This window comes from Heloderma suspectum, chromosome 4 (genome assembly GCF_057233095.1).
Source record: "Heloderma suspectum isolate Gila_16-S chromosome 4, 16-S_ref, whole genome shotgun sequence".
Taxonomy (NCBI): domain Eukaryota; kingdom Metazoa; phylum Chordata; class Lepidosauria; order Squamata; family Helodermatidae; genus Heloderma; species Heloderma suspectum.
This window is the reverse complement of record NC_139461.1, coordinates 267251211-267266152: the sequence shown is the minus strand read 5'-3', so window position 1 is coordinate 267266152 and position 14942 is coordinate 267251211. Positions and strand designations below refer to the sequence as shown.

Here is a 14942-nt window from a genome sequence, read left to right as displayed (position 1 = left end):
TATGGCTGTGTGTATTTTTTTCTCCTTTTGACTAGTTTTCAAGGTGCACATCCATTTTCAGAGCACAGAACAACCATCCTTTATGATCAAAAGAGCTCCCAAATAAATCTGAGTTTCTCTGATCTTATAAAGACGTTGCAGTATGGCATACTATGACGTTGGCATAGCTAGCATCCCATTCTTTCTTCTTTGCGGGATAGAAATAGGCAGACGAAAAAGATGGTTATTTTCTGTCTGTGACATGTTTTTGAGGGCCATGAGGGAGGGACTGACATATGGATCATAGACATGAGACATGCAGCCATAGTATATTAATCTGATCTAAAACTTTGAACAACTGATAAATCTAAGTAACCAGCTCCATCATTCTAAACTGTCTCACTCAGATCCTATCCAAGAATGTTGAGTGAATAAATACTCTCTACACTTAACTTTGGAAGGCAAAGGGGGCGGAATGCATTTCCAATGTTTGCTGCCCCCCACCTAGCCTGGAAGATCCCTTCACAGAAGGGAAGAAAGAAATAGTTCATGGCATGTTCAGGGAGTTCCTTACCTACATCTTTTGTAGGCAGCATTTCTCAGTTCAGTAGGTTTGGAAAAATTCTCCACCTCTTTGTTCTTCCATATTGAGGCTGTTGTGGTGAACAGAGCCTGCTCTCCACACCCAGCTGTACACTGTATTCACCAAAGTGGAGAGGTTGAGGTGGTAAGGGAGGGAAAGGACTGAAGCAATGGAGGTGGGTAGGGAGTGGGAGCAATGGGAAGGTAGGAGTTACAGGAGAGTAGATCTTGGTTGAATATTAGGAGAAACGCCTTGGTGGTGAGAGCAGTTCAACAATGGAATGAATTACCGGGGGCGCGCGTTGTGGGCTCTCCCTTTCTGGAGGTCTCAAAGGAGAGGCTGGACAGCCATCTGTTGAGGATGCTGTAGCTCTGGATTTCCTGCATGAAAAAGAGGGCTAGACTAGATGGCCTACAAGACTCCCTCTGACTTTGATTCTAAGGAACATAGCAACATAGGAAGCTGCCTTATACAGAGTCAGACCACCTAGCCCAGTATCATCGACATGGACTGGCAGCATCTCTCCAAGGTTTCAGGCAAGAGGTTTTCCATCCTATGAGGAGATGCTGGGGATCAAACATGGGACCTCCAGAATGCAAAGCATGTCTGCAACCACTGAGCTACACCCCCTCTCCATAGAGTAAAGAGTAGGTGAAGAACTGGAACTGTCCCTCCCCAGAACACCCATGAGATTTTACACTTTTAATGTGGTGTCATTGCCCCAATTTGGGTATCCTGTTTGTGTACACATCCTGCATGCAAAAATGGTGGTGGTGGGGAAGGGGCAAAAGTGGGTGTCTACAGATGGGAGAGTGCTCAGAGATACATGGGAAAGTCCTTGTTTAAAAGCGATATTGTCTCCCCCACCCAAAAGCTGTTAGGCGCCAAAGGCTGCCGATGGATATCGCCTTCATGTATCAAACATTGACAGCAGAAAGCAGCCGTGAACCCTCATCCACTTGAGTTGGCATTTAGCCTTGGATTAAAGGTCCTCAAGTGAGTGTTCTCAGAAACTCCAGCCACCCACTACCAAGCCTTTAAATTGCAAGGGAGGATTCCCCACTCAGTAGAAGTAAATATCTGTCACAGGAGTATATTACTTCATAGAGGTTCTGAGTTTCTTCTGTCTTGCACTTATCAATATGACGGAGTGGTTTCATCTGATCTATGATTAATGTCTGACCCATGTCAACACAGAGTGTTAGAGGTGCATGCCAACACCTTTTCTTGGTGTTTACATGATTTTTCTTTGAACTCCCCATAGCTTTTCGGTGCTTCCTTTGCATTTGGAACTTAAGATTGTTCAGAGGATAGCTTTTGAGTTCTCCTCTGCGTAGCTCATACATATACTTGGCCATGGTGGATTTTTATTTTTTAAAAGATGGGACCTCTTAAGCCTCTTGATGTATGTAACAAGAGTGTTTGTGACTGGTTCTTCTCTGTCTGATGTTCCAATTCAAAGTGCTTTATTAGGAACTCCAAATACACTGAAAAAAAAGTGCTCATGGAAAATGTTCATAACCTACACCAGTCAAGCTACTGCTTTCTGTGGGGCTAATGAAACTGCAAAGCCTTCATCAGAACTTCCTCTTTGGGTAAAAGAACAACTTGGAAGCAGCAGGACAAGACATTATTGCACCGGTGAGTCTAGCTGGGTTCAGATGTCAAAGTAATCTGCATTTTTAAGGTTAGTAAGATGGGGAAAAGGGGGCAAGGCCTGCCCTGCAAGAGCAGAAAATGGGTTAATTCCACTGACCTCTGGCTCCACCTTTTTTTCCACCCATTCTTGCTTCTGTTTTTCAGAGAGGTTAGCTTGGTTTTGAGGTTAATTCTTATGCGCACTACATGCAGCACCGCTGGAGATGGTGGTAGTGATACCGATCTATTTTAGGCTGCTGAGAAAAGCAGGCAGGAACTTAATAGTACTGTGGCCTCCAGTAACATGAAGGCTTGTATGAGTGAACTGACCAAGCGTAGGCAGGCCACATCTTTCAAATGGACAACCCACATTCACTTTCTGGGGGAAGATCTGAATAAAATCCGTAAGCACAGACTAACGATGTGTACTAGTTTGCCTGGAACGTTAGTAGTCCCTTGGGTGACAAGCAAGGCCACTGGGCTTAGCATGAGTCCCAGTCCCCTAGCAGTTTCTAGCCTCCTGCAGTGACCCAACTCTAGTCTGTTCTGTAAGAAGGCCAAACACTGTTTATAGCAGCATGTTTGGGATAGGCTATGACAGGCATCTGTTTTTCTGTGTAGAAAAAGAAACTTGTCACACCAACCACCTCTCCACTTACGTCAAAGGAAACTGAGCAGTTTGTGGGTTCTCGGGATTTAGCTCTTCACAAGAACATACACTCAGACCATAAAAGCTGCACAAACACTCAGGCTATTTGGCTGAATGATACTTCAGGGGAGTGGGGCCAAGAGGGTTCTGCTGCTTGGATTTAAATATTGGCACTTGCAGGCTGCTTGGGGGCAACTTGTTGCCTGGCAGACTCTGCTGCAAAAGATCCAAGCCACTGAAGTGCACTGAATGCGTGCAGAGAATCTGCTCAGGTGCATCTATATCTTTGGACCCCGCTGAAGGAATAGATCCGGAATTGTGTTGATGCATCCCTATGTGTTAAGATGTGATCCAGCATCCTATCCAGAATCTATGATAGCCTGGGCAGTTGGGATTGGACTTTGCTCTGCCAACTGTTCCCAGGGCTCCTGTTTTACCAGAGAATTTCTTACTGTCAGCTGTATCACCATCTCATTTTGATTTCTGAAGAGCCGTCATCTTTGGTGCCATGACAGACAGGTGAGTGATGCCCACTCTCGATCCACTGAAAGCAGGGGAAATCATACTGCAGCTAGAGATCCATCACGATGCTTTTTAAATGAGGGAGGCCAAAGAGCTGCATAATAGTCTGAACATGCATGGATTGTAAGCACTCTTGCCAAATATGTTGATTTACCAGTGCAGGAAAGCCCATGGTTATATTATAGATATCTCATTAGTCATGTGCTCAAGAGCGCTGCTGCTACTACTGCAATTTACAATGTGCTAGGTACTGTTCACAAATACTTCAGCCCCCAACAGGAGGCTTACAGTGTGCATGGAGAGGGGCAAGAGGGACTGGCAAATGTGGTGGTGGTGGTGGTAGCAGAAGACTGTCAGGTAGCAATGAGGCCAGGTTAGGTCAAGAAATACCTTGCCAAAGTGGGTCTCAGTGTGGGGCTAGGTGAGCAGGAACATGGCTGATGAGGGAACCATGAATGTGCTGGCCACTAGAGCAGCATGGAGGAAGCCACAGGGGTGTAGTTCGTGGAGAAGAGCAACCATGAGGTTGGCTTCTACAGGAAACAACCATACAGCTTTGTTTTAGCAATTTTTTTTGCTAAAGCAAAATACATCAGGCGTATGTATTGGTGCTATCACATAACAGGCTTTGAGATGGAAGCCACCCTATACACTCTGTCTCAGCTAGGTAGCTCAAAGTGGCTTCACAAAGACAAGAGTCTTGTGAAGCATGTGGAGTACAAACATCTGGCTAAAGCAGGGCTGGGGAACCTGTAGGTCTCCAGATGTTGGGCTTCAACTCCCACCAGGCCCAGGCAGCATGGTCAGTAATCAGGGATGGCGGGAGTTGTAGTTCATCAACATCTGGAGGGCCACAGATTCCCCAGCCATGGGCTAAGGCAAAAAGTTATCCCTTTTTCAAATGAGTGTGAGGTGCACATCAGGTCTACTAGAGCCAACAATTAAGTGTTCAGTATGCTCAGATCTGTGCTATATTTTGTTTTGTTCATGTACTGCAGAGATTTCACATCTGTTCAGCTCTGTTGTAGGGCAGATATTCCTGAGAAGTGTCCCTCATGCCTTGCAGGACAACTGGCCACCTTACAGCTTCATGACTCCTCTCTGGTTTTGTGTGTCCTCTCCCAGGGTTATGTGCTTTCTGCTCGAGCTGTTGGCTTGAGAACTCTAACCAATAACCAAGCTAACACCAGCTTACAAGAGCTTAAGGACTGGCAGCTGGTGGCTTGGCTCTGTTTGTGGCTTCTTTCACACATGTCTAGCACACCGCAAGGGCAGGTAAGCCTAGGACCTTTGCAGATGCTACCTCGGGACCAGTGGCAAGGAACTACTGATAAAGATTCTAAGTCCAGGGTCCTTTGGGAGCAATTGTGTCTGAATGGGATGAAGGGGCAGAGAGAGAAAGACAGGCCTACAGGATTGCAACCTGGAAAAATGTTTAGTTTGAGAATGCAAAAAAACCCTCAATCTTGAAGGAAAATGTAATAGAGGTAGGTGTGGGGGGGGTAGGCTCAAACGGAAGTGGGTGGTAGCAACTTTGGTGTTCACGTCAGTAACCTTTTGTTTTGTGTTTTGTGAAAGGTCGCTCTCTTAGCGCTGTCTCAGATGACCACTATTGCCCAAACCCACCAGTTAGCAGCAGACTATGATGGGAAGTTTGCCCAGTAGGAGGAAGCAGATTGCTACTCAGCCAAGCCCACAGCTGAACACACAGAACAGTCAAGCCCTCCGCCTCAGCCTTGGTGTCAGGCCGCCAGGTGGGTATTATTTTGTGCGACAGCATGGGAGGTTGGGAGTTGGGTTAGCTGCCATCTTGGGTTCCGTTTCATTAAAAACGGAATGTGTTATTAAAATCTCACCAATTAATGGGGCTTGGCAGATCTTAGCTGATATATGTACATGCCAAAGCATGTGCATATTGCTTCAGCCCATTTCCTGAATGTGTGGCGGAGGTGCGAGACAGTTTTTGCACACAGAACTAATATTAAGAACTCTGTCAAGCTTGCCAAAACATCCATTCATTGCTCCTACATGGAGGGCCTGGATGAATCTTGGAATAAGGGGCAGAGCAGAGCTTCTCTTGACCCAGCTCCAGTTCCTTCGTCCATTCCCCTTCTCGTTCTCTAGTTTTCCTGTACATTTATTTATTACAAGTATTTTTTAATTCCACCTTTCCCTTTTAAAACAAGCACTCCTATCAGCTGGCAATGTTTCAAAAACAAAACACAGCCAGATCTAATAACCCTGATTAGTACATGAGATTTCAAAATAAGAAACAGGCCAGCAGAAGATAAAAAATGGACACAACAAACAAGTGATCCGACTAAACCCTTTCTGACCTAGCAGGCTAACTGGTCCTTTAGGTATCCTGAGCCCAAGCCAGTTAGAGCTATAGGGGTAATAACAGCACTTTATATTGTGTCTGGAAAGAACTGGAAGCCAGTGCAGCTCTTGCAAGAAATGTGTGTCGTGCTCCTAGGCACTATCTGCTATCAACACTCTAGCAGCTTACTTGTCCCATGTGGCTAGCCACGCCTCTCATGGCAGCCATGTTATGGTGGGGCCAGAACAGTTCTCAAGTTGCCAAATGTGCCCACGGGTCCAAAAAGGTTGCCTATTCCTGCCCTAGCTCCTGCATTCTGGACACGCTGAAGTCTCCAGGTACTCTTCAAAGGCAGCCCCACATAGAATGTGTTGCAGCAATACTCCAGGTATCAGAAGATTTTAAAGTCACATATACACCTTTCTTTAAAAACTTGTAGGTGCCGACAGCCTGATGGCTGTTGCAGTGTGTGATTTCCCTTCCGGGCATGCTGAGCCGATACTCAGGATTGGGGAGCAGCTGAATTTGCTGTCTGAGTGAGTACTTGCACCAACAGAGAAGCTGAAGGACAGAGCTCTTGTTAGCCTGCCGAGGCTCCCTCCACACCCACCTTGGGACATGCACCAAGGTGGGGAATGAGAGGGCTCTTGTGGAACTGGCCTGAACTCTTTGAGGTCTGCCCCGAGTAGACTGGCCACTTCTGAATGGTCAGAAAGCAGGAAAGGCATCACAACAAAAGAGGACATCTATTTGCATAAAATTTGTAAATGCAGATATATGCTTACATATATGGAAGTTTGGAATTATTATAATGTGAATAGAAATAGAATATGGTGAACACATCTCACCATAGTGACTGGGTTTGTATGACACAATAAGCCATGGGTTGTGAACCTTGTTATTGTTAGTGCAGCTTACCCTGACATCCCAACCCAGTGCAGGCGATTAACTGTGGGTTGTTTTTCATGAACAAGCCACCTTGAGAACCCATGGCTTGTAGTAGGGTTACTGAAGTGTACTCAGGATGGCTTGTAGTGACGTCCGAACCCAGCAGCATGGTTTGTCCTAAGCGGCTATAGTGCCACTTGGCAGGAGCAGCAAAAAAGCCGCTGTTCATGACCTCGCCAGTGCCACTTCCAGCATCCCTTGCCAGTGGCTGCCCCTCCACTGATGCTGAAATGGCACTTTGGAAGGCTCATCACTCATTCGCCACTTAAAAAAAATCAGTGCTTCTCATTTGCCACTTAAAAAAAAAATGGTACACAAACGGGATCGTATTTATTATTAGTAGTAGTACTAATAGTATTTTCCCAGTTTTCTGCAAGTGTGCAAGACTGTAGAACCACCTGTACACTATGTGTAGTCCTGCCTTGTCAATTTCCTTGTATGTTACAGCTGTCATGGAAACATGGAAGTGGAGTGGGTAACAGTAGGAAACTGACAAGGCAAGACTGCACAGAAGCGAAAGAAAAGGGGGAAATGTGAGTGAAATACGCACTCCAGAACACTTGACAAGTGTCAGTTCAAGGCCTAATATTGAGAGGATGATGTTGCCAAATGGGAGTTATTGCCCCCTCCCCTTTGGTACTCCTTTTTGGAGCACTCGCTTCTCTCGCATTCCCCCCCTTTAGTGTTACTGAATTGTACAAATAGGTTCAAAGTTTCTCTTAGTATTATCCCCCCCCCCCCCGCCTTCATTGCAAGTGTGAGAAAATTAGCCTCTGTACAGTCTTGCCTTGTCAGTTTCATTGTATGTTACCTACTCCACTTGGAGGCTTCTTTTGACAGCTGTAACATAGAAGGAAATTGACAAGGTGAGACTACACATAATTAAAATAATTAATAATTTTAAAAAGATGAAACCATTTACATACCCCCAAAGCAATAGAAAAAAGGTAAGTGCTCCAAAGTAAGTAAAAGGGGTATTGATTGGAGCAGGGAGTGGGGGCAAGCCATAGGGGCGAGGATGCAACAGGTGCTGCTATGCAAAGGATTCTGAGATCTGTGCAGGGAGCAGGCTGGAGGACTGAGGGGGAAAGAAGCCACACCAAGCCGCTGCACGCCCAATTGTCTGTCAGGGAGTGACATGGGTTAGCGAATGAACAACCAAGCTTATTCTCAGGGTGGCTTAGTGTTATGTGTGAACCTGCCCAGTGTGGAAGACTGTGGCCAGGTGATCTGTGTGACTTGCTTAGTCTGCTGTCTGGTGCTAACTGCAGATGGGCAACAGTTCTTATGCTTCCTTATCTTTAAACCAGAATTGGACAGGACAGCCCTTCAGATAGAGGATGGTCCTCTGTAAAAGAGGGCACCTGGTGCCCTAGGAGGAAGGCTAATCTCTCCATCATTTGTGCTTAAGGCCCAGCTCCTTTGGATGCTAGCCTAGACCCCACAGAGAGAGAATTACGCTTTTCTGACAGCCATGTCTGCTCCCTTTCTTAATTTTCTACCTATAAGAAGGAAAGATCTCCAGGAAGTTTGACATCAAAAAGTTTTTACACTCAGCTTTAAAGTTCTGCTTTGTTCTTGCAGAGATGGTGAATGGTGGAAAGTGGAGTCAGTCACAACTGGCAAAGACTGCTGTGTTCCCTGCAACCATATAGCTAAAATCTCTCACAGGTAGGAGTTGTGGGTTTTCCATTTATGGAGCAACAGCATAGGCTAGCTGGGAGGACTTTGGGCAGCAGCAGAGCGGATGTGTGAGCACACCAAACAGGCTGCTTAAGCCCACAAGGAACAACACGTACCCCTGGAGGATCCTCCATCTCCCACTTAACTTTCATTAAGAGCACTAACCATGGGGCACTCTTGTCTTTCAGGTGGCTCTACAAGGGCATTGACAGAGCCAAAGCTGAGGAGCTGCTGTTGCTGCCTTCCAACCGTGAAGGGTCTTTCCTGATAAGGGAGAGCCAAATGAGGAAAGGTACAGAACCCCTTTGACTTGTACGGCTAGCCCTAGTAATGTGGAGGAATATTTTGTGTTTTTATTTCATGCATTTCAAGTGTCTGTAGGTCTTCTATACAATCTTGTAAGACAAACCTTACAACTGCCCTGTGAGGTAGGGAAAAATATTAACCTGAGAGAACGATTACTTGCCAAAAGCCACCTAATGAATTTCTGTCTTTGGTGAGACTACAATAGGGGAGTTGATGCTGATGTCACAACTCACAAACTACCAGTGTGTCATATTTGGCTTTTGGAAGTTTTATAGTGTCAGGTGTGCACACAGGAAATTGATGGTGCTGGTTCAAATCAACACCCCAACGCTGTTAACCTGGTCTTTTAGAGAAGCAGTGGGCAGAAGGTAGATTGGGATCTACCAGTAGATCACTGGCTGATTTGCAGTAGATCGGAAAAGGATTTCTGACTCCCAATTCTTCAACAATAGCAACTACAAAGTGACTGGGTTCAGATGATCGCGATGGGGAAAGAAGCCATTGTGGCTTCTCTTTCTGTGCGCTGCGCACGCGCCTGCCATTTGCATAATTCCCTGCACTGCAGCATGGGTTGGTGTGTCATCTGAACGTGGTATGCAGCATGGCATGGGTGGCTTCCTACCACCCTACAGCCCACAGTGTGCAGTAGAGGTTGCAGGGTGGGTATGAAACTACCCCCACTGTGCCAAGCACTGGGGCAGGAGAAGCCACAATGGCTTCTTTCCCTGCCATGATTGTCTGAACAAGCCCAATGACTGTGTTCACATGACACACTAACCCACAATGGGTTGTTTGTTTGAACAACCCACAGTAGGTTAGTGTGTCATGCGAACGCAGACCAGTTTAATCAGGATAGTTGTTTTTTTGGAAACAACCCACCCTGATAACCCATGGTCTGTTCTAGGGGTTGTTTTACCCACAGTGGGCTGGCTTGTCATCCAAACCCACTGTGGATAAAGGGCATCAGGTAGCGAGCTGCTTGGCAAGAGCGCCAGAAAACCATCGTTCTTCCTGTTTTTCGCCATCACAGCCAAACCGTTGCCAGTGCCTCTTCCCTTGCCAGAAATAGCCCCTCCGAAGTGCCCATACAGCACTTTGGAGGGGCTCCTCCTGGCCCCCCTGGGTCCTGCCAAGCCAACCCCCCCCCCATCTGACTGTGATCCCAATCATGGTTGAAGCCTTAAAACAAATTTTTTTTTTTGGCTGAAGATCAGGGCCAGGAATTTTTTTCGCATTTTCCCAGCCCTGTTTTATGTGCACAATGTGTTTTATGTGTTTTATGTCCCCTTTTTATTTTTATTCGGTTATTTGCAATGGATCACACATGCAACTGCAGGTATCCAAAATAGAGGGGATTGCCTTGGCTGCTGTTTTGTATATCAAATATACCAGGTAACAGTCAAGGCTACACTGTAGCAAGACTGCTTTGACCGCCTTGCCCAGTTGACAGGTGGAGAAATGGAGTGTAGATCACCCCCCTAGCAGGAGTATCCCCAGGGTTCAATGTGTTGCCCTGAACCTTGGGGGTGCCTTGCTAGGAATCCTCATTTGCCTGAGTCCCCAGCAACTGTTTTTAAGGGTGCCCAAGACACCACCCCATTTTTCTCCTCAGATCGCTGTAACCATGTCTATTTTGACAGCTGTCGAACTAGAAGCATTTGCTCCTTTGGGGTTGAAAAATGGGGTGGCATGCACTTTTATATGAAAACAGGGTGCTGCAGACTCAGGGAGGGGTGCATTAGAAGGAGTGGATCCCCAAGGGTTGGGGTGGCACTTTAAATCTCTTGGGAAGCTTGGCTAAGTGGGTGATCATGAGTACTTTGACAAGTGGGGAAAGTGCTCCAGCTCACCCATTTAGCTGTGTGCCCCTGGGGATTTAAAGTCTTGCTGGACCCATGGGGGTGCCTCCCTTCTAGTCCATCCTACCCTGAGTTGGCAGAACCCCCTTTTCATATAAAAGTGTATTCCACCCTTTTCGCTCGTTTCTATAAGCCATGCAGGAGTTTGACAACTGTCAAAGCTTGCCGCAGCTAGTGGAAATGTTTGTGTGTGTGTGTGTGTGGGGGGGAATGACTGGATCTGCTTAAAAAACTTTGTGAGTACGCTGCTGAATTTTGTTCTCTTGTCACAACCAGGTTGTTACTCCTTGTCTATCAGGCACACAAATCGTGCATCCTGGGATTGTGTGAAACACTATCGCATTAACTGCATGGAGAATAGTTGGCTTTATATCTCTCCTCGCCTCACTTTCTCAAGCTTGCAGGAGCTGGTGGATTACTATTCTGGTAACTTTTTATTTTTCTGTTATTTTGTTTTAATAAAAGGAAAAGAGAACAACCTCTTTTGTTCCTGCTTGTGGATGCCTCCAGTACTAACACACAGATCATGTTGTGTAAAAAAGAAAGATGGAGTTACCCTCATGCCCAGTGAGTCAGTGGGCAGACATGCCCATGCACGTTCATAGCAGGATCTTGGCTTTTAGCTTATGCTAGCAAAACGAGGGGTAGGATGGAGAGGAACGGAGATCCCATATATTGCAAGGATTTCACCTTGTGAGCTCTTTCTCAGTAAAAATGGCTTCTCCTTTACTAGCAGGTTTTGCTCCAGGAGCAGCACCTCTAGTTTCTCCCTTAGATGTTAATAACTGCTGTTCGCTGTTTTGGGGAAAAGATCTGCAATTAAAATGCATAATCAGGGCTCCATAAATATGCACCAGTGGCAACCACAAATTTCAATCCTGGGGGCCAGCAGGAAAAGCCTGTAGGATACTAACTTTTCAGGAAGCTCCTAGCACAGTCAGTGCTGGCGCTACATGCAATGGGTTGGAGTAGAGGCCTGTTTCTCATCCATGCAGCTGTACATGCTGCCTCCCATTCATTCACTGTAAGCCTCCATGTTGGGCAGCAGATAGGAAAGAGGCCCATTTTGCCTTTGTGGAACAGGAAACGAGGAAGCAACTTCTCTCTGGTCACTGGAATTGACAACTGGCTACTCAATCCATCCAAAATCTGTGGATCACTGATCTTCATTTACTGGGAACTGGCATCTCTACAGAGATGTACTTCCACCAATATATTGAAGTAGCACTCATGTACCAGAAAAGCTGGATCAGTTATGTGGTTAGTAGTGCAGGTTTCTTTATAAGACCTGGTGGGTACATATGGAAAGCCCAGCTTATTCTTCTCCTCCTGCTTTACAGAAATTAGAGGTGGCTTATGTTGCTGCTTGAAGGAGCCATGCTTCATTCAAGGATTTACTTCAGGCTTCCTCCACAATCTTTCCAAACCAGCGGTAGCGAAAAAGCCAGCTCTCAATTGGCAGGAGATTGACAGGTATTTATTACATCAATATCCTAGCTGTCTTCATCGTGGAAGCCAAGTTGTGCAGCGGCATAGCTCATTTCACAATGATCATGCACGTTTTCAGAGAAGCACCAAATTTACATTATTTGTGGATTAATGTAAAGTGATTCCCCTCCCCCCCAATCCTCGTTCCTTTTGTGTCATATTTTTGAGACTGTAAGCCTGTGGGCAGGGACTGTCTTAAGAAATATCTTTGTAAGCCACCTTGGGAGCCTTTTTGGCTAAAGGGTGGGATAAAAATGCAATAAAGAAATAAAATCATTTTCAGATCTTGGGACACATAGTATTGCCATGCACAGCTGATTGAAATGTTTCTGTTTGAGCATGGTTTAACCCCCAGTGACTTATATATGACAAGACGATATGCCCACATTCATAAAAAACACTAGGATAGCATTGAACTGTCATATAATTATAGACTTCTTTGAATTAATACATGTGTTTATGTATAAACATTTGAAACAATGACTGTTAGCCACATATAATATTGCACAGGTTCACAGAAATCAAATAGAAACGTGGTCATGTTCCTAAGTGGCATTTTTTAATTGAACAAACATCTAAACAAGATTGTTTCAGGTTATCCAACTTAATTGCTGAAGCGTTCTTCCTCATGAGTACAATGCATTGCATGAAAGGTTAGGGTTGTTTGTGCGTGAGCACACTTATGTCAAATTCCTAAAATCGTTTAAATTGTTCCAAGCTATCCTGGTATGTTTAATAGCTTTATGAACTCTGTTCATATCATACTATGTCATACACAAGTCACTGTGTCAAACATACATTCGCCACGTGATCATTGGGCTACACCTGTGCAGACATGTCCAACACCTCATGCCCCCAAAGAAGGAAATGATCACTCTGTATTAGTCCACAAATGGGGTCAACTGGGTGCTTTTATGAAAAAGCACATGGTTGAGTCAGCATGTTATACCATGTTCCATCAGTATCTGAAAGTGATCGCGTTTATTAGTCCATAAATGTTGTAAATTTGGTGTTCTACTGAAGAACTTCAGAATTGGTCAGGGGTGCTGCTGTATTAAAGCTAGTGTACAGAGGATTCTCAACCAGCCTCCCATCTGGGCCTCAACTTGCTTCAGTTCAGTAAAATCAGTGCATTATGGATCTTCAAGGCATGCCCTGATGGGAATAGTTCCTTGCAGCTATAGAGGGCAAGGTTATGTCAGGTTATTTGGCTGTGGTGGTCTATGATTAATCCACTGATGGCAGCAAGCATAAAATCACTTAATCCTAGTTCTGTGGAAGTCGAGTACTTCTACTACAAGGGGAATGCTCAGTGTCATTTGCTAAGTGACTAGAACACCTATTCATTTTTGTTAAATGTCTTAAACGCCTTCTAGACTAAGGCTCTATTTGGTGTTCTATAAATTAAACCATGCTTCCCGTAAATAGTAAGATATGGATAGGCAGTGGGTTGTTTGCTTGCTTTCATGGGGAACAATGAACCAGTTAAAATGGTGCATGGTCCAAATCCTCTCAAGAGGCTACTCATTCTTCTGCCTTACAGCGTTTTGACTCAAATGTGTTCTCCTGTCTAGCTCAGACCTGTTCTCAGAAGGTCCCCTGCCGGAAGATTGCCCCATCAGCCTCGGCCTGCGGGAGTCCGTCGCTTCTTACTTGTTAATGACTGAAGAGCTGCCCTTTGAGGACACATTCGACAAGAAGGGGAGCAGATCCGAAGATCCTTAAAGCCACTACTGGAAAACTTTTCTGCAACATGGAGCTTGAACACAATATGAGACTTTTATAGTGACTTCTTGTTGAATGCAGTATGAGTAATTTTTATGATCTCATGCGGAGAGGGTGTCTTTTAAAGTCACTACTGTACATTTGTTCATTTTTTGTTACTTTGGGCTCATCGGATTCCATTTGAATAGACTCTGTAGTGTGTGTGTGTGTTAATATGTTGCACCTTCAGAGTGTTACTGCCAGTACCTTGTACCTATTCCTTATTCCAGTGAACACAGAGATGTTCACAATAAAGTTTCTTCAGTGGACCATCTGCTGTCTTGGTAGTTTATGAAGTTGAGAAGGATACCCTTCTAGTTCTAAGAGCAAGAATGGTGTGGCAATTAAACCAAAGCTGCTTTGTTCTAAGTGGAACCTACTGCTGCAACTTTGTACCAACTGATGGCCTTGCTTTATTGTTCTATATTCTAGAGATGAGGGATAAATGTTGTTTAAATACATCAAAGGGTAGAATAGTGGATATATGCAAAGGGCAGTTTGCACACTATATTTGCCTCCTGGAGGTGCCTTGAAGCTGCTAGGCTGCACTTTTATGTGCTGTCGCTGCTTTTATTAACTTTACCACTACTCGGTATGGGCGGACACAGCAGCTTTTAAATCTCCCTCTATGTGGCAAATCTCCCTCTACGTGGCAAATCTCCTCACATAACATATCTAATGTAGCTGTGCCATAGGGTATCCGTATACCACAGGGTCTCAGATACGACAGGGGCCCAAGCAAGTCTTCTTTTGTAACTCATTTGTATCCTAGCCATCTTCCAAGAGGCTTAGGATGGCACACATGCCATCCCATTTTATTCTTACACCCACCATTTAAGATAAGCTAGGCCAACCTTCCCCAATCTGGTGCCCTTCACGATCAATCGCCATGCTAGCTGGGGTATGATAGGTGTTAAGAATCCAAAATACCTAGAGGGTACCAGCACAGAGAAAAGCCCATTCAGATGGGCTTAACAAGGACTGTCTGATCAAATTACAGCCAGTCCATCATAATAGTGCTCTGCATGATAACTTTTTTTTAGAAACAAGGCTGTTTGCTTCACATCACACAGTGGTCCATGCCTATGGCCTGTAGACAAAAAAAAGGGGGGGAGGAGGCACTAGGCCTCTCCCCCTCCTGTTTTAATTCACAACCTGTTTTAAGACCTTGAGGAAAGACAGCTTTTAAAAAGTTACTTAAGT

General features: G+C 45.1%; 1 protein-coding gene across 2 annotated transcripts; it reads left to right on the top strand.

Annotated features, from left to right (window-relative positions):
• Nucleotides 1-2936: 2936 nt before the first annotated feature.
• Nucleotides 2937-14013, top strand: SLA2 (Src like adaptor 2). 2 transcript variants are annotated; one of them, XM_084853770.1, is made up of 8 exons: nucleotides 2937-3368; nucleotides 4950-5125; nucleotides 6131-6227; nucleotides 8224-8310; nucleotides 8511-8614; nucleotides 10764-10913; nucleotides 11828-11960; nucleotides 13550-14013. In XM_084853770.1, the coding sequence occupies exons 2-8, from the start codon at nucleotides 5014-5016 to the stop codon at nucleotides 13698-13700; spliced, it is 834 nt and encodes a 277-aa protein (XP_084709896.1). In that variant the 5' UTR covers nucleotides 2937-3368; nucleotides 4950-5013; the 3' UTR covers nucleotides 13701-14013. The 2 variants fall into 2 exon arrangements, with proteins under 2 accessions (XP_084709896.1, XP_084709897.1); XM_084853771.1 differs by having other exon boundaries at nucleotides 2937-5125.
• The last annotated feature ends 929 nt before the right edge of the window (nucleotides 14014-14942 follow it).

Bases quoted from the DNA above. Each gene is read 5' to 3' on its own strand.
- SLA2 (XM_084853770.1), top strand. From the start codon at position 5,014: ATGATGGGAAGTTTGCCCAGTAGGAGGAAGCAGATTGCTACTCAGCCA. The intron at 6,228-8,223 runs GTGAGTACTTGC...TTGTTCTTGCAG, and splicing joins CAGCTGAATTTGCTGTCTGA to AGATGGTGAATGGTGGAAAG. The intron at 11,961-13,549 runs GTATTTATTACA...TCTCCTGTCTAG, and splicing joins AATTGGCAGGAGATTGACAG to CTCAGACCTGTTCTCAGAAG.